This window comes from Drosophila tropicalis, unplaced genomic scaffold (genome assembly GCF_018151085.1).
Source record: "Drosophila tropicalis isolate 14030-0801.00 unplaced genomic scaffold, ASM1815108v1 contig_393, whole genome shotgun sequence".
NCBI lineage: Eukaryota > Metazoa > Arthropoda > Insecta > Diptera > Drosophilidae > Drosophila > Drosophila tropicalis.
The window spans coordinates 272,934-293,633 of NW_027172855.1; the positions used below are offsets into that span (position 1 = coordinate 272,934).

Genomic DNA, 20,700 nt, shown 5'->3' on the forward strand with positions numbered 1-20,700 from the left:
CCAAAACCTATTGAAAAGCTTTTAAAAACACCCTCATTATAAAAAAAAAAAAAAATGACTCGATTACATCAGTTTGTAATTGTTAAAAAATACAAATTCCAAAGTCTATTGAAGAAGTATTGATGCTCATGTCATATCATCATTTTTATTGAATTACGAAAGAAAACTTTAAGTTTTAGATTTTGATTTTAAGCTGTAAAAAGATAAAATGTAAAATAATGTTTTGCACAAGAATCTCACGTACTTACAAATTGCAACAAAAATCCATATCCCATTTGAAAATTTGAATTTAACTTGGTTTTGGCATTGTTTCCTTTGCCTTATTAGCCATAGTTTGAGCTGCTCGTTGAATCATAATCATAATCTGAGCTGTCAGCTATATAAATATGTAATTTTTATTAAATATGAATAATTTTTTCCATTTTTTTCGGTTACTTGTCCAATTCTTCTTCTCCTATATCCTCTAACTTACAGCCAAATAGCACATCGCCAATGAAATCCAGTATAATGCCAAGAATTTCACAATCCTCCATGATGCTAAAGTTTAAACTAAACTAAACAGAACTCTATATAATTTAGTTCTTTTATAGGAAATTCAAAATATATAAACATTTTGATATAAAACTGGTAAATTTCCGTAGGAAATGACAAACTTAATTTAATTAATGTCCAAGTCATTTGTTATAATTAATTAAACACACTTATTTGTCATGATGAAATAAAAGAGTCGATTTTCATACATATCAAAATATATAAAAATTAGAAGTAATATCTGGATTATTATTATTCGTTTCGATTAAGTAAAAAAACAATGATCGTTTAAAATCATATTCTACAATTTATGTTATCAAATAAATGCAAATTAGTTATATCTGCATGTATTTTCTTACACATTCATGGATCTTGTGGTAAGGATGTATACCAAAGGCATGAATATATTCATAAAGCAAATAACTCCATGAACTCTAAATTGTATTCAATTGATAAAAAGCATGTCATGATCCTGGAATTTGGTAGTCAAACGAATAGAATATATGTAGTTCAACTCATTCTTATACGAAACCAAGTTCTCGTATTCGGGAATATGATTTCTCAAGAAATACTTAATATATAAATAAATATTATTATTATCCTCAGTATAGGAACTATTATCCACTAAATTTAGACATTAATTACATTCATACACTAGCCTAGAATTTGAACCCAGATCCTCGGAGTATCGTTCTTTAAGACAGTTTACAAAATGTTTCAATAGACAATGTTGTTTACATATTTATTATTTGAATGCAAAAAACCTGAATACCAAGCCCTGTTCGGGTTTTCGAATCATTTGTTCCTTACGCTAGTAGAAGCTTACAAATGAACGATGAACATCCAATAATATTAATGTTAAACTTGTCTTCAATTTCGTAAAAATCATATTCAATATCGTAATATTTGTTCCCTTAAAGAATCTTTGGTTATGCTAGAAAACGTTCTCCTTAGAATCTTAGATCTAGCTTTATCTGAATTTACAACCTTTTGATAAATTAGTATCCAATTTTTAGCTAATTAAACACAAGTTTTTAATGACATTTAAAGGTTTTAAATTAAAACATATTTGTTCATACAAATGATACGATAAAAAGCCATAAATCAGAAAAGATACAACGCATTACAATCCGCAATAACAATTGTTGTTCATGATGCATATTAAACACGGTTTAATTAAAAAACCTTGGAGTTGTGTTTTAAAATGTGTCAAATACTTGGACTTTGTTGGTTTTAATTGTTTTAATTTAAACCTAAATAACCAAATAGAAAAAAAAGGATAAAAACAATTGCTAATAAACATCGTAGCCATACATGGGTGCCTCCATATAGGCCTTCTGTTGATCTGTGGAATTTCGACGAATTCTTCGACCAATTGGTTCTAAATCGGCATAGCATTTGGGAAAGACACGCTCCACGGCTGCAATGGCATCCTCTTTGCTAATATTACGCACAGCTAGCACAGAGGCCAAGGCCTTGCTCTTGACACAATTCTAAAAAAATATTTATGAAATGTTTTTTGATTAGATCAATAGATCGTATTATGATGGGGGGGCAATTACTACTACTATTACTAACCTGATGGGCCTCTTTGATATTAAATGGCGACGCATCGCCCTGGAACATGGCACTTAAAAATGAACAATGAGCCAAATTTGCTGCTCTTATCTCTGTGCAGGCCAAATGATCGACATTACGAAAATCTAATTCGTTATTGCAATAATCAAACATGTGTATCATTTCGTGGGTTAGGACGCCATGAACCATGCTTTTGTTTTTCGCCATATTCTGACAGACAACAATTTGATTAAGTGTCGGATCATAGCCACCAGTGACACTTGGATCGCACACTTCGCACGAGATGTGACGCCGTAAATCGATGGGACAACCGGAACTCTTAAGAGCGCCCATCATTAGTTTGACAAGTGGACCATTTTTGACACACCAATAGACATTCTGTTCGCACTTGAAGCGATCGATATTCTCCTGACCCTCCATGCCAAACAGGACGCGTGTCCATTTGGGTTTAAAGCTTTCACCACGACGCTCTGGGTACAGATCATAACCCCAATCCTTGGTCTCTTTCGGTGGGATATTTTTCTCCTGATCTTCAGTTGGTGCATTCTTCTTAGCCTCTACGGGTATAGGTGCTTCTAAGGGTGGTTTCTCAGTTGTTGTGGCTGCCTCTTTGGCCCACACTTTGGTTAGAAAATCCATGATTTTCAAAGTATTCTTTTTTTTTTTTTTTGTATTTTCGGTTGAATAACAAACCGAACCGGCTGGCTTACCAGCTGTGCGTGCCCAGGAGTTGCCACCTGGTTGAAATTGTAATTGGCGATAGTTATTAGAGATGATACATAGAGTACCAGAGCCGTTCACACTTTTACGCGCCAACACTTTCATTTAAAAATGAATATGCAAAAGGAACTAGAACTTTGTTCTGAAGAAACGAAAACTGTTGTATCAAAGTAAATTGTTTTAAAGCTTCAAGGTTTAAATAGAAACTATTCTTCGCCAATTTATATAAACTAATTTGAAAAATGAATATTAAATTGAGTTTACATTTTTCAATGAAAAGTCCTTTTAGGAAAATATTTATAAATTATGATAAAACAATTGCAAATTGCAATTTATAAAAATTTTATTGTGTATTTCTTGATCAAGTAGTAGTATATTATCATTATTCTTCATTTTAAAAGTTTAAGTGGAAGTAATAATAATTTTCCTAATAGTTTTAGAGACTCTAACTTTTCTCCAACAAAACGTCTCTTAAAAGCTTTCTCTAATGCAGCGGCTCTCTCTTTTTCTTTTAGACAATGTACATATATAGACGTCTATGCATCTTGGCTCGGACCTCAGTTACCAATTGTCTTCAGCTCGGTGCGGTTAACGCGAAAATTTCAAATCGACGACTTCTTCTTCCGACTTCCAACTTCGAATTTAAACGTTGCGACACGCAAACTGGAAATCGGGCAAAAGAAAAATGCTTTGCCCCAGGGAAAATTATAATTGCCATCAAACTGGTTTCACAGTCAAGGTCGCGGCTTCCGGCAAGCTAAACCATCATTATCTGCGACCATCACCACCTCCTACTCCTCCTCCTCTTTCTGCAGCTTGGCCATGGTCGTTATCAGTGCAAAATTTTGGTCAACTCATTATTATGGCTGTCATGTTGGCGATTATGTCGGCTTCTTCGTTGGATGCTTTTAGCATTGGTAATTTCTCTCACAGTTGACAATGTGTTCGTATATATTTCTTTTATTTTCGGTTTTCTGTCAATTGGGTGCGTGTCTTGTCTTGTTGGGTGTGAAAGTTGTGTTGATCTGTTATATAATAGACCAGGTTCGAGCCTTCCAAAAAAAAAACAAAACGTCAAGCTGTAGACTTTTTAAAAGACTATGTGTGCATTGAACCCGCCAATGACAGTTGCTGAAATTTTCCTGACCTGCTGAAACTTGGAAAAATAATAAATTTACTTTCTAAATGCAACAACAACAACCGCCACCACAACAACGACGACAACTCACACTAGAGATGGAGATATACACGCAATCTCTTCAGACATATCTTAAGATCTGATCTCTCATCTTGCACACGCGCGTTTTTTTTCTCCCTGTTTTTTTTTTGGACTTGCCCAATCGTTTGAGTTACGACCAATTCAAAAAGTGATGCAAACTCAATTGAATTTTTACGCTGCCACAAAATGTGGTACACAGAAACAAACACACACACACAGGGTGCTCAGGGGCGTAGCCAAGGGAATGTCATTAACTATTATTTATTAGAAGATTTTAATTGGCCAAGTTCTTTAAAAAGACCCTTAAGACAAGCTTTCCGTAATTATCCTTTAAATATTGATCTTCTAGTGACAATAACGTTATTGAAGATCGTCGAGTAAGAATAACGTTAACGTAAACACAATCACTAGCCGAAAACCCGTTAGACAAGCTTACGACAAATACGTTTAAGCAGATCATCTATTTGAGATAAACGTTATGGTAGATCCCTTAATTTAAAACAAAGTTAATTCAAATTTATTAACTTAAAATCAGTTAGTCATTAAAGTTTAATTAAAAAAGTTAAATTAACTAGGTAAATGATAAACCTAAAACCTACGTAAACTATTGAGCCACTTATTAATCAAAATTAGCCTCTTGCTTAGATAGAAACTAGGAATGAAACCATAAAAACTTGTGACTATAAAAAAAAGTGAATCAAAATAATTAATAAAGTGATTGAAAAGAATATCAAGTCATAGGATAAACCTTAAGTTGTCCTTTTGAAAAACAACTACTAACGAATATAAGAAATAGGTCTGAGCAAAGATCTGTGATCAATTCTGTGGTTAATTTTGTGAAAAATTCTTTCCAAAATTCATCCTGTTAAGGATATGGACCCCATCTGAAAAACATCGCCCTCGGAGTATTTATATGATTGGAAATCATACACAGGACGGATTTTTCCCTTGACAGATTTCACCCCCACAAGTCTTCACCTAGATCCCGTCCCTGAAGTTTCCTCTAGTCATGCGTGTTTTTCTTAGAGTTTTGGCGCAATCCAACAATATTTAATTTCGGGTTGACATGTGCATTTTTCAGTTGTATTTTTGGGTCAACGCCTTAATTAAGTTTTTCTGTTAATTACCCGACCTGCCTCTAACTTGCAGACAATAACGTTGGATTCGGAGTCGGCCAAAACCAGACAGCGCCAACGGCATACCAACATGGTCACAGCATTCGCAGTCGTCGTCATCGTCGCTCAACGTCGACTGATGCCGCCTGCATTCAAGATTCGCGTTTCTATCGCAATCCCAATCGACCGGTCCACAAGATCTGGACGAATAGTGAATGTGCGAAATATTTCCTATGTTTGGACGGTGAAGTTTTTGAATTCAAGTGCTCTGAGGGTCTGCTCTTCGATGTTGTGCGTCAGATATGCGACTTCAAGGCAAATGTGGATAATTGTGATGTGAGTGCCGAGACGGCAGCACCTAAACCCTTACTGGAAATGGCTGATTGTGCCGACGATCTGCAATTGGGTTGTGCCGATGGCACTTGTCTGCCCCAAGAGTATTTCTGTGATGGTTCAGTCGACTGTCCTGATGGTTCCGATGAGGGCTGGTGTGATGTCGAGCATGATCCAAATGCAGCTGGTGCTTGTGATCCAAGAAAATGTCAATTACCGCATTGTTTTTGCTCGAAGGATGGCACGCAGATTCCTGGCAATCTGCAGACCCAAACTGTGCCCCAGATGATTCTACTGACCTTCGATGATGCCATCAATCATAATAATTGGGAATTGTTTTCCAAAGTCCTATTCACGCAAAATCGACGCAATCCAAACGGCTGTCCGATCAAAGGAACATTTTATGTATCACATCCTTATACTAATTATCAATATGTGCAGAAGCTATGGAACGATGGACACGAGATTGCGGTGCATTCTGTTACGTGAGTGTTTGAAAATTCATTATTTGGAATAGTAAATTCGTTAAATCTGCTTCTTCCCCTTCTAGTCATCGCGGTCCCGAGATGTGGTGGTCCAAGAATGCCACCATTGAGGATTGGTTCGACGAAATGGTGGGGCAGGCGAATATAATTAATAAGTTTGCAGCCGTACGCATGGAAGAGATACGTGGAATGCGAGTTCCCTTCTTGCGTGTTGGCTGGAATCGTCAATTCTTGATGATGAAAGAATTTGGATTCACCTATGATGCATCCATGATGGCACCACACTCAAATCCTCCCCTCTGGCCATATACGTTGGACTACAAAATGCCACATAGTTGCACTGGAGTGAATCAGAATTGTCCATCGCGTAGTTATCCGGGTATATGGGAATTGGTAATGAATCAATTGGAAGCCGGTGAATATATGTGCGGTATGGTAGATAGTTGTCCACCCCACTTAAGCGGCGAGGATGTCTATCGCATGTTGACGCATAACTTCAAAAGACATTATCTTAGCAATCGGGCGCCATTCGGTTTATATTTCCATTCGACATGGTTTAAGAAAATTGATTATCTCAATGCCTTCCTGGTGAGTGGAGAGTCTTGAGGTCGTTGCCTTGCAATGCTAAATTCCATTGTATCCATGTTTCAGAAATTCATGGAGGATCTACAAAAAGTGCCGGATGTTTATTTTGTGACAAATCAACAGGCCATTGAATGGATGCGTCAGCCTACACCAAGTAATCAATTGCACCATTTTGCTCCTTGGCAATGTGAACCAAAGCAATTGGATGTCCAGGAGCAAGTCTGTCAGATTCCCAACGTGTGCAAAGTTCGGAGTCGTGTGCTGCAGGAAGATCGTTATTTCTATACCTGCATGACGTGTCCGGCACAATATCCTTGGATACGCAACGAATTTGGCCTGGACTGAGCTTAGAAACTAAATTAAATGTATTTATATATATGTATATGTTATGTGTATTAGGTGTACAAAGGGAAAAAGCGTCGTTTAGTATATTGGCCATGGATGGACAAGAAGTCTTTAGGGTTCTGGTAATTGAAATTGGCGCAAAACGGCGATTTTTCTTTGATTTATTTGTACTCCCAACATTTGTTTTCCATTTTTAAAAAATAATATATTTAAATCAAAAATCTTAGCCTAAAAGATCGTCACCTCACTGCGTTATAAACGGATTGGCAATGCTTTCCACACCATCTTGGGGACATATCAAGACCAAAGCAGTGCCACGACATACAACCAAGCCCAGACTCCGTGTAGAGTCCTCGGTTAGTTTGTAGGGTTCATCTGAATCGCGTAGATATTCCACAGTATTGTCCAGTACCAGATTCAACAACGCATCGTATCCCTTGAGAATTCCGGATGCTTCACGACCTCCAGCGAATTTCACGCGAATCTGTTTCTCCAAATATTTGGATAGATCCAAAATGGATTCTTTGCGACGCTTCTCCTTGTTTCCGTCATTTCCGCCAACCTGTTGAATGTGTAACAGAAAATGTTGTAGTTGTTTGGATTCTTGTTTGAGGTTCAATTATTTACTTTTTTATCTGCCATTTGTAGTTATTTTCACTTATTAAATGCCGGTCAAATTGGAGTTTAGAATGGAACAAAACAAGTGTGGCAACACTGTTCATTAGAGATGACAATTCCGACTTTAGTGACATTCAGACAAAAAGTAATATCGAGTATTAAAAAAATACCAAAACACTAATACTAAAAATACTAGAAATTACGAAATTAATATATGATAAATTAAAAGTGCCATACAACAGTTTAAAAAGGTTAAACAAATTGCAATATCTATGTAAAATATTTGAGAAAACGAAAATGGAGAGTAATCAAAACAGTAATTTAAATTTGGTAACTTAATTTAAGCTTAGTTGGAACACTTTTAGATACGATTCAAATTTTTAACAACAATTGTTACCAGTGTTAATATTTCTTGCAGCCCTTTTTTCAACTATCGATATATATTCATATTTTGTTAGTTACACTAATGTCTCCTCTCTAGTCGTGATTCTCCATTTTGTTTTCTCACGACGCTCACGTTACAGAACAAAAAAATTTTCATTGCTGCTCGAGTAAAAAAATTTGTAAAATTTTGTTTAGTTATCAAATTCAAGTGATAAAACTTAATTCTAAATATGGGACGCAAGAAGAAGAAGGCCTCTAAACCCTGGTGCTGGTATCCTTTTCAAAAACAAAACAAAAAGCGAAACGCAATTAATATAAAATTTTAGCATGTGCCGCCGCAGCCGCTGCCTCTGCTTCTTAATATTGGTGTGGGGTCGGCGGTGCGGAGTGGATAATAGTGTGGAAGAAGAAGCAGACGAAGAGAAAAAAAGTATCTACACATCAAGCAGGGCATGAATTAGAATTTTATATAATTTTGAGAGGGAAAAATATTTAAATAATGCAAATGTTGATTTTCCCCTTAACTCGATCAATTTTGCCGCGTTTTCGTGCCTCTTTTATTTGTTTTGCGCCACTTTTAGGTATTGCAATCGAGAATTCGATGATGAGAAAATTTTGGTACAACATCAAAAGGCCAAGCACTTCAAATGCCACATATGCCATAAGAAATTGTATACGGGTCCCGGATTGTCCATTCATTGTATGCAGGTGCATAAGGAAACGGTGGACAAAGTGCCAAATTCCTTACCGAATCGATCCAACATTGAAATCGAAATCTTTGGTATGGATGGCATACCCGCAGAAGATTTGCGGGATCATGAGAAACAGAAAAATGGTGGCAAATCTGATTCCGATGATGATGAGCCAGCAGCCAAAAGCAAGAAAATTGATTGTAAGTATATTTGAGTAGAGTAAACTGGAACGAGCTTGTGTACAATTTTGTACTTTTCAGATTCCATGTCAGTGCCTCCTCCTATGATGATGCCTCCCAATATGATGCCACCGCCGCATATGCTTGGACAATATGGTGGCATGGGCATGATGCATGGACTTATGCCACCGTTGCCTCCGTATCCGGTACAAATGATGCCGCCACATATGATGCCACCACGACCTCTATTCCCGGCTGCAATGGCAACTACCTCAGCAGCGGCTGCAGCAGCTGCTCATCATCATCACGCCGCTGCTGCCGCTGCGCATATGGCCCAACAGCAGCAGCAGCAGCAACAACAACAGCAGCAACAACAAAAGCCCACGTTTCCGGCATACAGGTGCGCTTCGCAAGGGGTTTTACGGGGGTTCATTCTCTAAAACAAGTTCCAAATTGATGAGAATATTCAGCAATCGATTATTCTTCGTTAGCTTTTTTTGGTCCTTTTCTTAGCTATTTTTCTTCTCTACACAAAAAATACTTTTTAATACCATTTTCTGAGTAAGAAACTCTTTTAGCAAAGTAATTCAGTTTAATATCTTCAACATGCCATATCCATCATACGATATGGGCCTTAGTTCTCATGAAAATTCTGAGTATTTATGTAGTTTAGAATGAGTGAAGTAGTATGTTAATCCACGTAAAATATCTTAATTGAATACTTTGAGAGTATTTAAGTACTCTCCAAAAAAATATGAAAAAATAGACTTCATTCTTTTGAAATTTATAGATTCTTTCAAAAAATAACTACAGCTTAACTAGTTCGTTAATATATAATTAATTATTTATAATGTTATGTTTCCTTTTATAACCAAACAACTCCTGGCAAACGTTGTCTTTAGTTTTTTTAACCATGTTTTTACAAGCTTTACTTGTAGTGAAAACGATTTGAAAAACGTTAGTTAGATAAGGGCTTATCATTTTTGGTGTGATTAGTATTTATATATTATTTTTAATGGGTTATATTTTTGTGTCTTTTTATAGTACAGCATTCCCTACATGATGATTTAATATTCCCCATTCTTTTAATCTTACAGTAATGCCACAATAAGTGCTCCACCCACTACCAACCAGGCAGGAGGCGGTGCATTAAATGCACCACCAAATGGCCCACTTGATGCCCAGCAGCAACATCAGCAGAATCCACATCAACAGCAGCAACAAGGCGGCGGTGGTAGACCGCCAGCCCCAGCCGCTGGCGGTGTGGCTGCTGCAGCGATAAGCACAAAAATAATGCATCCCCCGGATGATGCCAGTTTAGAGGAGTTGCGTGCACGTCAGCCTAAGTATCAGGCACGTGTAGCGGCTGCTTTGGCGGCGGCAGCGGCCGCTAACGCTATAGCAACGGCAGCAGCTGCAACTGCAGCGAGCGGCAACAAGGATGCAACATCGGCGAATAGTCCGACCAACAATGGAGCCATTACTGCTGTTGGCTCAACAACGACGATGCCTCTAACACCGCCGCCTCCATCACTATCCACAGGACTATTGTCATCACCCACGGGCAGCACAAGCAGCAGTAGCAATGCGGCTGCGGCAGCTGCTGCTGCGGCTGCCGCAAATGCGATAGCCGTATCATCAGCCATCTCCAAGGCCCAGGAAGTGAGTTCTTATCATAGTTATAGAAACCATAGTCAATATAAATGAGCAGACGAAAGAGAAAAGAGAAGGACAAAAGGACAGAATAAGGACTCGGACTTGGACAAAACAAGACGAAAAAAAAACAGAACAGATTTACGTTTCTATTTGCATTTTTTGTTTTTTGCCCCCAAGAAATGAGAAAAACGACAAGAATTCCATTTTATATACACTTATATATATATTCAATGAACTACAGATTTTTTTTGTTTTCTGGGCAAACATTTTTATTATTTACCATGAGCAAAATGAGATATCCCACAGATACAATTTAGAAAGAAATTAAGAAAGAATCAGAGAAAACGGAAACCACAAGGAAAACCATTTTTATAAGAATCCATTGAATCCAATTTTTTAGCATATAGTATTGATTATATGTCTGTACAATTTTTTTAATTAATTAAAAAAGAAAAATACTTACAAAAGAATAATAATAATAATAATGGCAACAAAAACGAAACACAGCGGTTTTCAATTTAATACAAAACAAAAAACCAAAAATTTAGAAACGAAGACTCAAAAAAGGTCCGTCAAGTGATCCTTTCATCCTCCTGCTGCTGCTTGTCCTTCTTCTCCACCTCATTCTGCATCTTCTGTCTTAATTTGATTTATATAGAAAGTTTTCTACACACACAAACACACACACACACACTCAAACATTCTCTTGGATGAGAATGTAGGAAATCTTTAGATAAAGATGAGATAGATGTGATTAAAAGAAATTCTTTATTTACTGCAAATTCATATGAATCATCATAAGTTTCAAAAATTTCCTAAATTTAATGTCTTTTAAATCAGCTTAAAGATTAAATTGTAAATTCAAGGATATATTTTTTATTTGAAACGCAAAAAAAAAGGCAATACAACAAGTTTAAGTTCTGGGAAAAGTCAGGAATTTGAAGTTATTTTTAAATGTATACTTCAGGGTCACCTTAACAATAAACTTTTGGGATAATACTTCTAATTCACTTCCAAAAGGCATATTCAAAGCATTTAAGAATCTTTAACAGAGACATTAAAATTTATTTTGTTTTTCCTATTTTAAACGTTTTTGATGTTTGAATGAATTGAAGGAATGATTTTTAAAAGTTAGTAAAGTCTTTCATTTTGTTGTGTGTGTGTGTCGTTTGGTGTGGACTGCTACTAGTTTATTTACTTTAAAAAGCAAAATATATATTTGTGCAAACCCAAACAATTTTTGTTTTCCTTTTTGTTTTCTTCTTTGTTACAGACTGCCGCCTTAGTGGCCGTTGCCCAAGCCCAGGCACAGGCGCAGGCAGTTCATCAAGCCCAGGCTCAAGCACAGGCAGTTCATGCCCAGGTGCAGGCAGCCGCCCAGGTGGCTCAAGCAGTGGCCGCCCAGCAACAGCAGCAACAACAACAGCAGCAGCAACAACAACATCACCAGCAGCAACAACAACAAGTGGCAATTAGTCAACAGCAACAGCAGCAAGCCAAACAATTGGAAGATCTTAATCGGGCTGTAATGTTTCAACGTTTACAGGCTGTGAGGCAGCCCGGAAATCCTGGCGCTGCTGCAGCAGCTGCATTGGGCATGGTAAGTTTCTAATTTAATCGATATACCTACATATATATATATATATATATATAAACATTGCCTATATCCAACAATTTCCAACCAAAGATATAAAAAGAAAAAATGAAAGAAGAAAAATCTTAACTTAATGCAGAGCAACCAACTGCATTTTGTTGTCTCCCCCCAAAATAGAGAGGAAAATGACAAAGAAAAATCTTAAAATGAAATGAAATCGAACAAAACCCAACGACCAGCCAAAAAACCTAGTTGAAAAGATTTAAAAAAAAAATAGGTGATTTTGTAGACTAGAACTTTTCTGCTTTATCACGTTCATCATCTTATCATTTAGTTCATGCTTAAAAATGCATACATTTTAGCCAACGGTTAGTCTATATAAATACACTGACTTTTAGCTTTAGCTTCTATTCAAGCTAGCTTTAAATAACGTTAAACACTAAAAAAAATAAATCACTTTTCACCAAAAGCGCAAGGAAAATCATCAACAAATAAAACTTAGTGGAAATACTGAAATTATGTATGACCAAATGTGACTACCATAGCAAGTACAAATAGAAAACAACCGATCTATTATGTTATTGCTTCAATTATAGTTGTGAATTATAAGATCCTTCCAAGGCTAAATTATTAGAGCGTTAGAACTTATTTTTTAAACTTTTGCCTTGATTCTGATTCTCGGATTCTGTTCGTTTACCAAACTTGTCAAATATTCAATTCACTAATCAATTTTAAATGAAAATAAGCCTTTCTTGAGCAACTAGAGAATTTTCAATGCTATATACTAAGAAATCTAATAGGAAATCGAAATATTTCCTTTTTCAAGCATGTATAAGCCAATTTACATAACATATTATGCGTCGGGGTCACCAAAACTTGAGAAATTTTAAAACTTTTTAACTACAACAAAACAGTTCACTACAAAAACATGTACATAAATGAATTTTACATCCGTTCAAACTTAAAAGTTAAAATGTTCTTGAAATTTTAAAGAATACAACTTTTAGCACAGATTTAAACTAAAAACGTCGGGGTCACCAAATATGTTTAGTCTAAAGAATACATTACAGACTTCTTAGTTTCTTTGTTAAATTATTAGATTGGTCTATTACAATAACGGTCATTTTCTATTTGTACTTTTGAAAAAATTGTTAACAAAACTCTTATAACACAAAAATCAAATTCTTTCCCTGTCATAACTGATCTCAATTGAGCGCTACAATCACATTTCACCTAATCACTTTGGTAGTTAGAAAAACCTTTGAAAAAAACAACCGAAAACGAGACCAAAATTAATTGAACAAGTTATATAACACCCCCGTTACAATTGCAGTACAGAGAAGTGTGCAGTTTTCAGTGTTGGTAAAACCAAATTGCAGTGACAGGTCTGTTACTACAGTATGTATTTTTTGTACAGTTTTTCTTTCTCTCACATTAGTTCAAAACTATCCATATATTTATATACAAATTTACACAAAAAGTAAAAAAAAAACAACCATCAAGATAAGTAAATGCCAAATTAAAGTCCAAAAACAACAATCTTCCTATGCAAGTAAATTAAATGTAGTTTAAGTCTGTTCCTCCTTCACATGCTCCTCCTCTCTACTCCTACTACTTTACTACTATTACTACAACAACTACTACTACTCTCTCTCTCTATCCTCCTTATTTATACCTACATATACATAATTTCTTTATGAAGAAAAGTTCCTTATATACATACATATATATATAGTACGTACTGCCTTTAAAAAAAAAGAATTATAATTATACAATAAAATTAAAAATATCGTGAAAAATCTATGTATTGCAAGTCATGTAAGTACATTTCCAATAATTTTCTAAAAAACAAAAAAAAAAAAAAAAAACAAATTTGAATTTGTCGTAATGGTTGCTGCGTTGGTTGGTTAATTGATTGATGATTGATTGATTGGTTGATTGATTAATTCCATATTTCACAATATACACCCAAAACAAAAAAACCACCATAAAAAAGTACACACATACATACACCGCATTTATGTAATACATAAGTAAACCTAAAAACATAATCTAAATGTTTTCTCTTAATCTCTATATAAATGGTATTACGTATAATATCTGTCATTATTCCATATTTTATGTTTTCGTATATATACATACATACATACACATTCTGTATGCATTGTTCGTTACAATCCTTTTATTTCTCGAAAATTTTCTAACTATGGTTTCCTTTTTAATTTTGTTTAATTTAGTTTCCCGTACGCAGTATAAATAACCGCTTCCACACACATTAAAGGGTTAAGTTCATATCAGTTGAAGAATGTTAGTAATCGGTATTAGTTTTGCATGTCGAAACTTTTAAAAAGAGGTTTCCATATGGAGTATTTTAATATTTCATAAATTTCTCTTTTTGTATCTCACGCCAATATGTTTAGTTCGTCCTAAAGGATTGCGCTTAATTTTAATTTGAATTATTTGGAGTGTTGAGACAAATTTCTGACTTAACCCACATTTTTTTTAAAAGATCAAGTTGAAATTTTTAAGTTAGTGAGAAATATTTCTTGGAAACAACTAAACCGATTCCAATCGATTGGTTTAAAATGCATGGCCAGGCTTCTGAACTATATTGTATTTCTTTGATGAATCCCGTTTGAATCTTCCATTTTTCCAGATACCAGATAAGTAAGCAGAGATACATTAGACACAAAAACCTCGCTTTTCGACGAATATTCTGCATAAAAATGTCGTAATACTCTTAAAAGTTTCTTTAAGATGTATACAAATGCTTAAGAAATCAAATTTTGAAATTTTCTTTAAAAAGAAATGCTCCTAACTTGCTTTAAATCCTTAGAATGTTATGACTCAATTATAAAATTATCTATATTCAACTGATATGTACATGGACCTATCCCTTTATATAACACACATTTCGTACCTTCTTGTCCAATTGTTCCCGTCTATAAAGCACTCATTATATCACACACATACATACATACACCTAACCAATATACATGAATGTGAATTCAATCAAAAGTTACAATTAGTGAAGTAAAACCAAAAAAATAAACAAACTTTTTTAACCGTAAGAAAATTGAAAATCAAAAGTCTCGTACATCTTGTCTTTCTCTCGACTTGTTTGACTCCATTTGTCGTCGATCGGTTAGTAAAATGGAAAATCCATATTAATTCAAATCTTACTTTATACTATATATATAATTTTTAATATGTTTTTTAGTTTAAGTTGCCTCACACATACACACATAAGCACACAAACAAAATTTTAAGCATACATGCATATATTTATATATATACAAGTATGTATATATGTATATGTATAGTAAATATATTTTGAATATTGTTACATCGAAACATAAATCCCTCCTAAAGTGGTCGTCAGTTCAGTTTCCGAATTGTAAGTACGTTTCCTTTTATGTATTCGTTTCATCGTTTATCCTTTTTTCCGTTGTTTTTTTTTTTTTTTGTATTGCCGAACCACCACAAGAACAACAACAACATCAACAAGAAAAAGAGAAGTCCTATCTATATATATATATATTTATATTTATATATAAATATAAACATACCTACTCTATCTTTATTGTGTAATGCGATGCAACAAAAAGTTTATGAACTACACCCCACACACACACACACACACACACAAAAACATTTATCCTACACTAATACTAACACAAACACTCACTCACTCACACATCTAAACCAAAAAACTATTAATATTCTACAAAAAAGAATAAAAACAAACCAAACATAAAACATAATTTAATATAATATAAAACTTAGCTAATTTTTGTGTACAATGGCTTCGATATATATGGAAAACTTTTAATTAAGTTTTTAAGTAAACCAAATTTTATTAAATCTTATTTCTATTACTTTTTTCCCACGCTTCTTCTGTATCTTTTCTTCTCTCATCTACCGAAAAAACCAAACCAAACCACAAAAAAACAATACAAATTCAATCCATAACCTCAGATGCCATTGCCTGGTCATATGCAATTGATGCAGCCGATGTTACGACCAGCTATGACCATAGGACCACATGGTGCCTTGATTGGAGGGAATATGCTAAGAGCAGCAGCAGCACCTGGAATACCAGGCTTGCCGGCGGGTAAGTTAAAAGAAAGGAATTCTCTTCCTAAAACTTTTTAAACTTCCTTGAAGGCTCATTGGCAAATCAAAACAAACATAAATTTTGCTTCCTAATACAATATTTTTAACAATTCCAATCCAATATTATATTGCCAACCTTATTAAAATGATGTTTCGAATCGATTCCTTTTCAACGAGAAGCTCTTGGTCACTTCTAATAGTTTCTTGTATACTCCCGGACAGCCGATTAGCACCACCTCCTGAAACATTTCGTTCAAGCTTTATATCTTCTGATTAAATAAGTTTTTCGTTACTAATTGGAAAAAAAGGAAAAAAAATTACTGAATTTGTTTGACTTAATAAATTGTATTAGAATAGTTTGGATAAGTTACGGAGCCTTAAAAGATTTTTTATATAAGTGTGGGCGACATCCCAGATGGGGAATTTATGGGGACTTAAACGATTTTTTGGCTAGAATTTGCTCTATGAGATAAAGATAGCCGTTCCCAATAATTTTTTTTTTTTGTCGTTTAGGCGGTCCGCGAGAGCAAACCAACATTTTGGCAGCTTTAACGATGTGAAAAGTTATTTATGGAAGAAAAACCTCTCCTGTGGATAGTCTGTAAAATATAAATCTACCATCTTAGATTATCAAAATATGTCAGAAATTTATGTGGGTTTCTGAAAACATGAAGCCCCTTTCTATAAGATATTTTTAAAACTTTTGCAACATTTGAAGACGAGTTGATTTTGAGCTGTATTTGTTTCATTTCTTACAGGCTTACTACCTATGCAAGCAATAGGATTACCTGGTTTACCTGGTGCTTTGCCAGCTGGTGCCATGCCTATGCCTGGCATGGGAGTTATGTTACCAGGACCTCCAAATATGTTGCAGGTAATGCAGCCAAGATTTAGATGATGTTTGCCAGGATTGTTGCAGGCGCCGACCACACATGCGCCGCAGCCTCAGCCCCAGCCGCCACCTCAAGTGCATGCAAGAGCGTTTACCAGGGCCCAGTTGCCGGCGCCACAGACACAGGCAGCTCCATTGTTGGGTCTGCCGTTGCCATTGCTGTTTCATGAGTGAAAACGAGTGTGGAGATGGGAGCTCGAGAGCAAGCAAGTTGAAAATTACAATTGACTTGAAAGCAACAAATACCCGTTGAAAACCGAATGAAACCAAAGCCAAGCAAAGCCAAGACAAGCTAAGCCTATTCTATTTTTTCTTACAAATGTATAACAGTTTTTGAGACACAAAATACACCCCACATCCCTACACCTGCTCACCTATATATATATATATATATATATTAAAGAAAATATGTATTCCTCATCCACATTATCCAGTAAAAAACTAATCCAGTCCATGTCATATTGTTAATCATGCACATTGCCTATATTATACAATTTCTTTAGATTGTTCTCTTTTGATTTTGAGTTTAGTTTTTCCACTAATTTAATTGTGGACTGCTTTTTGTATAACTTCTGCTAACACAAACACACACATACACAAGCATATAACAACCATATACATAGTAATCATTATTGTAGAGTTTCCAAATATTCAAATATCTGCTTAAACCAATATTTGTTGATAATTTCATTTACCTAAAACAAAAATGTTATTCTTTAGCCTTAAAATGTCGTCAAGAAACAAACAAAATACACTGTATCTGTAGGCTCTCTCGCATATATTCATATATATATATATATATATATATGCATATATATGTTTCTATATATACAAGGTGTAGATATTGAATAATGAGACTGATGCTTTAGAAATTTAATATGGCAGACCAAAGTTTTCTTTTAGGTTGTGAATTTTCACATAAAACTTTTAAAAGAATTCAAAGGACGCGCTAGTTATGTTTTTTAGCTTCTATTTGGACTCTGTAATTTATGCATAAAACTCATATATTATCTATTATCTAATCGATGGCTGTTTCAAACATTCAGAGCGTTAAAGGCAAATGCAAAATATTGTGTGTTTAAAAGTAATCAGTCTCGTTATTATTCTGTCACCGTGTTAACCTATTTGTATTACTGTGCATTCTTATGATTATTATTTTTGTTCTTTTTCATTTCTATCCATCTTATTTTGTCACACGTTTCATATACAAATGTCTGGATATATACTTGTGCGTATAACTATCAAACCAATACCTACTATATCCATTTTTTTTTTTGTGTAATTGAGCTTCTTAAACACAGTTCCGGCTGCCAACAATAGTGAACAATAATCCCCTGAATCAGAGATAAACAGAAAGAGAGACAGAAAGCAACCGTAAGTTTTCATCTATTTTTTTTTCCGTTTTGTTCGTTCATGGAAATTGTGGATCTTCAATCTTATCCACACAATACGAGCAGGTATTTTATTCATCTTATCCTCTTTTTTTTTTGTAATTTTTTGGTTATGGTATGGTTGGTTACTAAAAAAACAAAAAACAGAACAATAATTGTTATATTAGCTATAGATGTTTCTTGTATAGCCCGGTCAACTGAAATCGATACACCCACGCATCTAGTTACAAATCGACACTTTGTTAGTAAGTACATTCTGCTTATATCTATATATATATACCTATATAAACCTAATACTACTTCAAATTGATCTTGATCTTGATCCTAAATACTTTTCATCGTTGTCTGCTAGAATTGTTGATGTTAATTGCTATAAAGATCTTTTTTTTTTTTTTTCTCAATATTATTGTCTACGATTTTGAATTTCTATTATTAAAACTAAAATGTTTAAATTACAAGTTTGTTTGTTGGCAATTTATAATTAACGAAGGTAAAGGTCCTCGAAAGAAATAAACAGGAAATTTTTTAAAAATCATTTAGAGAAAACCTTTTAATTTCATTTTATGAACAATTTTCTTAAATTTTCACACTTGCTTTATGTAATAGGCATCAACAATTTTAGTATTGTTAAAACGTAGCGATCTTCCGAAAACTTTAGCTTCCTCTTTGAACCGTACACAAAATAAAAAGTTGATCAAAAGTAATAAAAAAAAAAACAATAGTTATAATAATAATAGAAATAGTAAATAATACTCGTACAACTCCTCCATCATGAATAGGCTCTCAGGCTTTTGTTAATATGATCTTTATAATAAATATATAAACATTTATAGAATATTTTGTTTAGCTTCTTTAGTATAAGTAGTGAAAAAAAAAATGAATTGGCAAAATGAAAGCAGCATGGAACGAACTTCTTTCAATCAATAATAGAAAAAAATACTCTTTAAAAAGTAAAAAAAAACAACTCACTTCTCCCCTCAGTGTAGCTTAGGCTAGTAAAAATGTTTGCACCAAAAAAAAAAAAAAAAACAAAAAATTATAACGTTTTCAAAAGGAACAAAAGCACTCACTAACCCCCTTCAAATAATAGTAACCATAAGAAACCCTGAACGTGTTTGAGTAACATCTATGTATAAATATATAACCATCTATATCTATAATAATACTAGATCTGTATACAAAATACATATTGTGTAATATTTTAAAGCAATTGACAAGTGAAAAAACCAGCCAGTGGAATTTCTCCATCAATTCTGGTTTGGTTTAGCGCAAAATTAATGTTGGACTTTTGAGTCTGGCAAATTTGCCGCACCGTATGAAATTCCAATTATGCCAGCATCCCGAATAACCATTTTGCTGTTTTGGGTGTTTTTGAGTATAACTTGGAAACGGTGTTAGAACGGCATGCTTCAGACGAAAGTACCTCAATGCAAAACAGACAAGACACCCTACTCTAAGAATATTTGTCTAAAATTTTGGTGACAGTTTACAAATTGTTAAACATTCACATTTACCTACATTCACAACTCACACACACAAACACACGCATACATTCTCTTTATATTGTATTATTAAAATTCATGCAAACTCTAATCTATCTCTTTAATAATTTTGTATTCTATTTAAGACGACAAGACATGGGATGTAAATACTAATATTTTTGGCAGAATTCTTTTCATACTTTGTATTGTTTATTTTTTCAATTTCTTTGAATATGTCAAACGGTTCAGAAATATATAACAAAAATTTTGCAATGAAACGAATTTTAATGAATTTAAATGGTAATAATTATGAAATTTTTGTCTTGAGTTAAAAATTCTGGAAATGTTCTTACAAAAATCGTAAAAAAGAAATATTTTTTAAATTTGAAACATTTAGTTACCCAAATTGGTTACAAATAGATTGGAAATACTCATAAAAAAAACTTATAAAGGGTTTTTGACGAAATATTTGCTCATTTATTCATTAAGAAATAAGAATTTAAATCATAATAAGTTTATATTAATTTGCTTTCCCAAGTTTGAATAACATATATTACTTGGAAGTACATATTTCTTCTCTCAAAAATACTAATTTAAATGAATTTTTGTTTCAATTTAATAATACTTGTAACTGAATAATGTTCAACAAGATTAAAGTTATTCGTCTGTAACAAATTTTTTGATTTCAAACTAAATTTTAGCTATAAAAGTTTAAGGAAATTTCATAAACTGAACCGCTTGGCACTTTTCTTCGATTAATTCATTTTCTAAATGTAGTATTCAGTC

At 34.0% G+C, this 20,700-nt stretch overlaps 5 protein-coding genes across 5 annotated transcripts; 2 read left to right on the top strand and 3 right to left on the bottom strand.

Annotated features, from left to right (window-relative positions):
* Positions 1-323: 323 nt before the first annotated feature.
* On the bottom strand, positions 324-533 carry LOC137572973 (uncharacterized). The gene is made up of 2 exons (XM_068284836.1): positions 473-533; positions 324-376 (listed from the first exon to the last, which is right to left on the bottom strand). Exons 1-2 carry the CDS (start codon positions 531-533, stop codon positions 324-326), a joined length of 114 nt encoding a protein of 37 aa, XP_068140937.1.
* Positions 534-1,723: 1,190 nt separating this feature from the next.
* Positions 1,724-2,824, bottom strand: LOC137572801 (mitochondrial inner membrane protease ATP23 homolog). The gene is made up of 2 exons (XM_068284637.1): positions 2,110-2,824; positions 1,724-2,024 (listed from the first exon to the last, which is right to left on the bottom strand). Exons 1-2 carry the CDS (start codon positions 2,746-2,748, stop codon positions 1,824-1,826), a joined length of 840 nt encoding a protein of 279 aa, XP_068140738.1. The 5' UTR covers positions 2,749-2,824; the 3' UTR covers positions 1,724-1,823.
* Positions 2,825-3,514: 690 nt separating this feature from the next.
* On the top strand, positions 3,515-6,998 carry ChLD3 (Chitin and LDLR binding deacetylase 3). The gene is made up of 4 exons (XM_068284837.1): positions 3,515-3,746; positions 5,198-5,981; positions 6,047-6,569; positions 6,633-6,998. Exons 1-4 carry the CDS (start codon positions 3,515-3,517, stop codon positions 6,909-6,911), a joined length of 1,818 nt encoding a protein of 605 aa, XP_068140938.1. The 3' UTR covers positions 6,912-6,998.
* Positions 6,999-7,028: 30 nt separating this feature from the next.
* On the bottom strand, positions 7,029-7,662 carry LSm7 (U6 snRNA-associated Sm-like protein LSm7). Its single transcript, XM_068284628.1, has 2 exons — positions 7,539-7,662; positions 7,029-7,473 (listed from the first exon to the last, which is right to left on the bottom strand). Exons 1-2 carry the CDS (start codon positions 7,551-7,553, stop codon positions 7,156-7,158), a joined length of 333 nt encoding a protein of 110 aa, XP_068140729.1. The 5' UTR covers positions 7,554-7,662; the 3' UTR covers positions 7,029-7,155.
* A 367-nt stretch (positions 7,663-8,029) lies between these two features.
* On the top strand, positions 8,030-18,398 carry BuGZ (Bub3 interacting GLEBS and Zinc finger domain protein). The gene is made up of 7 exons (XM_068284962.1): positions 8,030-8,184; positions 8,495-8,805; positions 8,866-9,184; positions 9,882-10,446; positions 11,714-12,040; positions 16,013-16,148; positions 16,909-18,398. The coding sequence occupies exons 1-7, from the start codon at positions 8,144-8,146 to the stop codon at positions 17,046-17,048; spliced, it is 1,839 nt and encodes a 612-aa protein (XP_068141063.1). The 5' UTR covers positions 8,030-8,143; the 3' UTR covers positions 17,049-18,398.
* Positions 18,399-20,700: the final 2,302 nt, after the last annotated feature.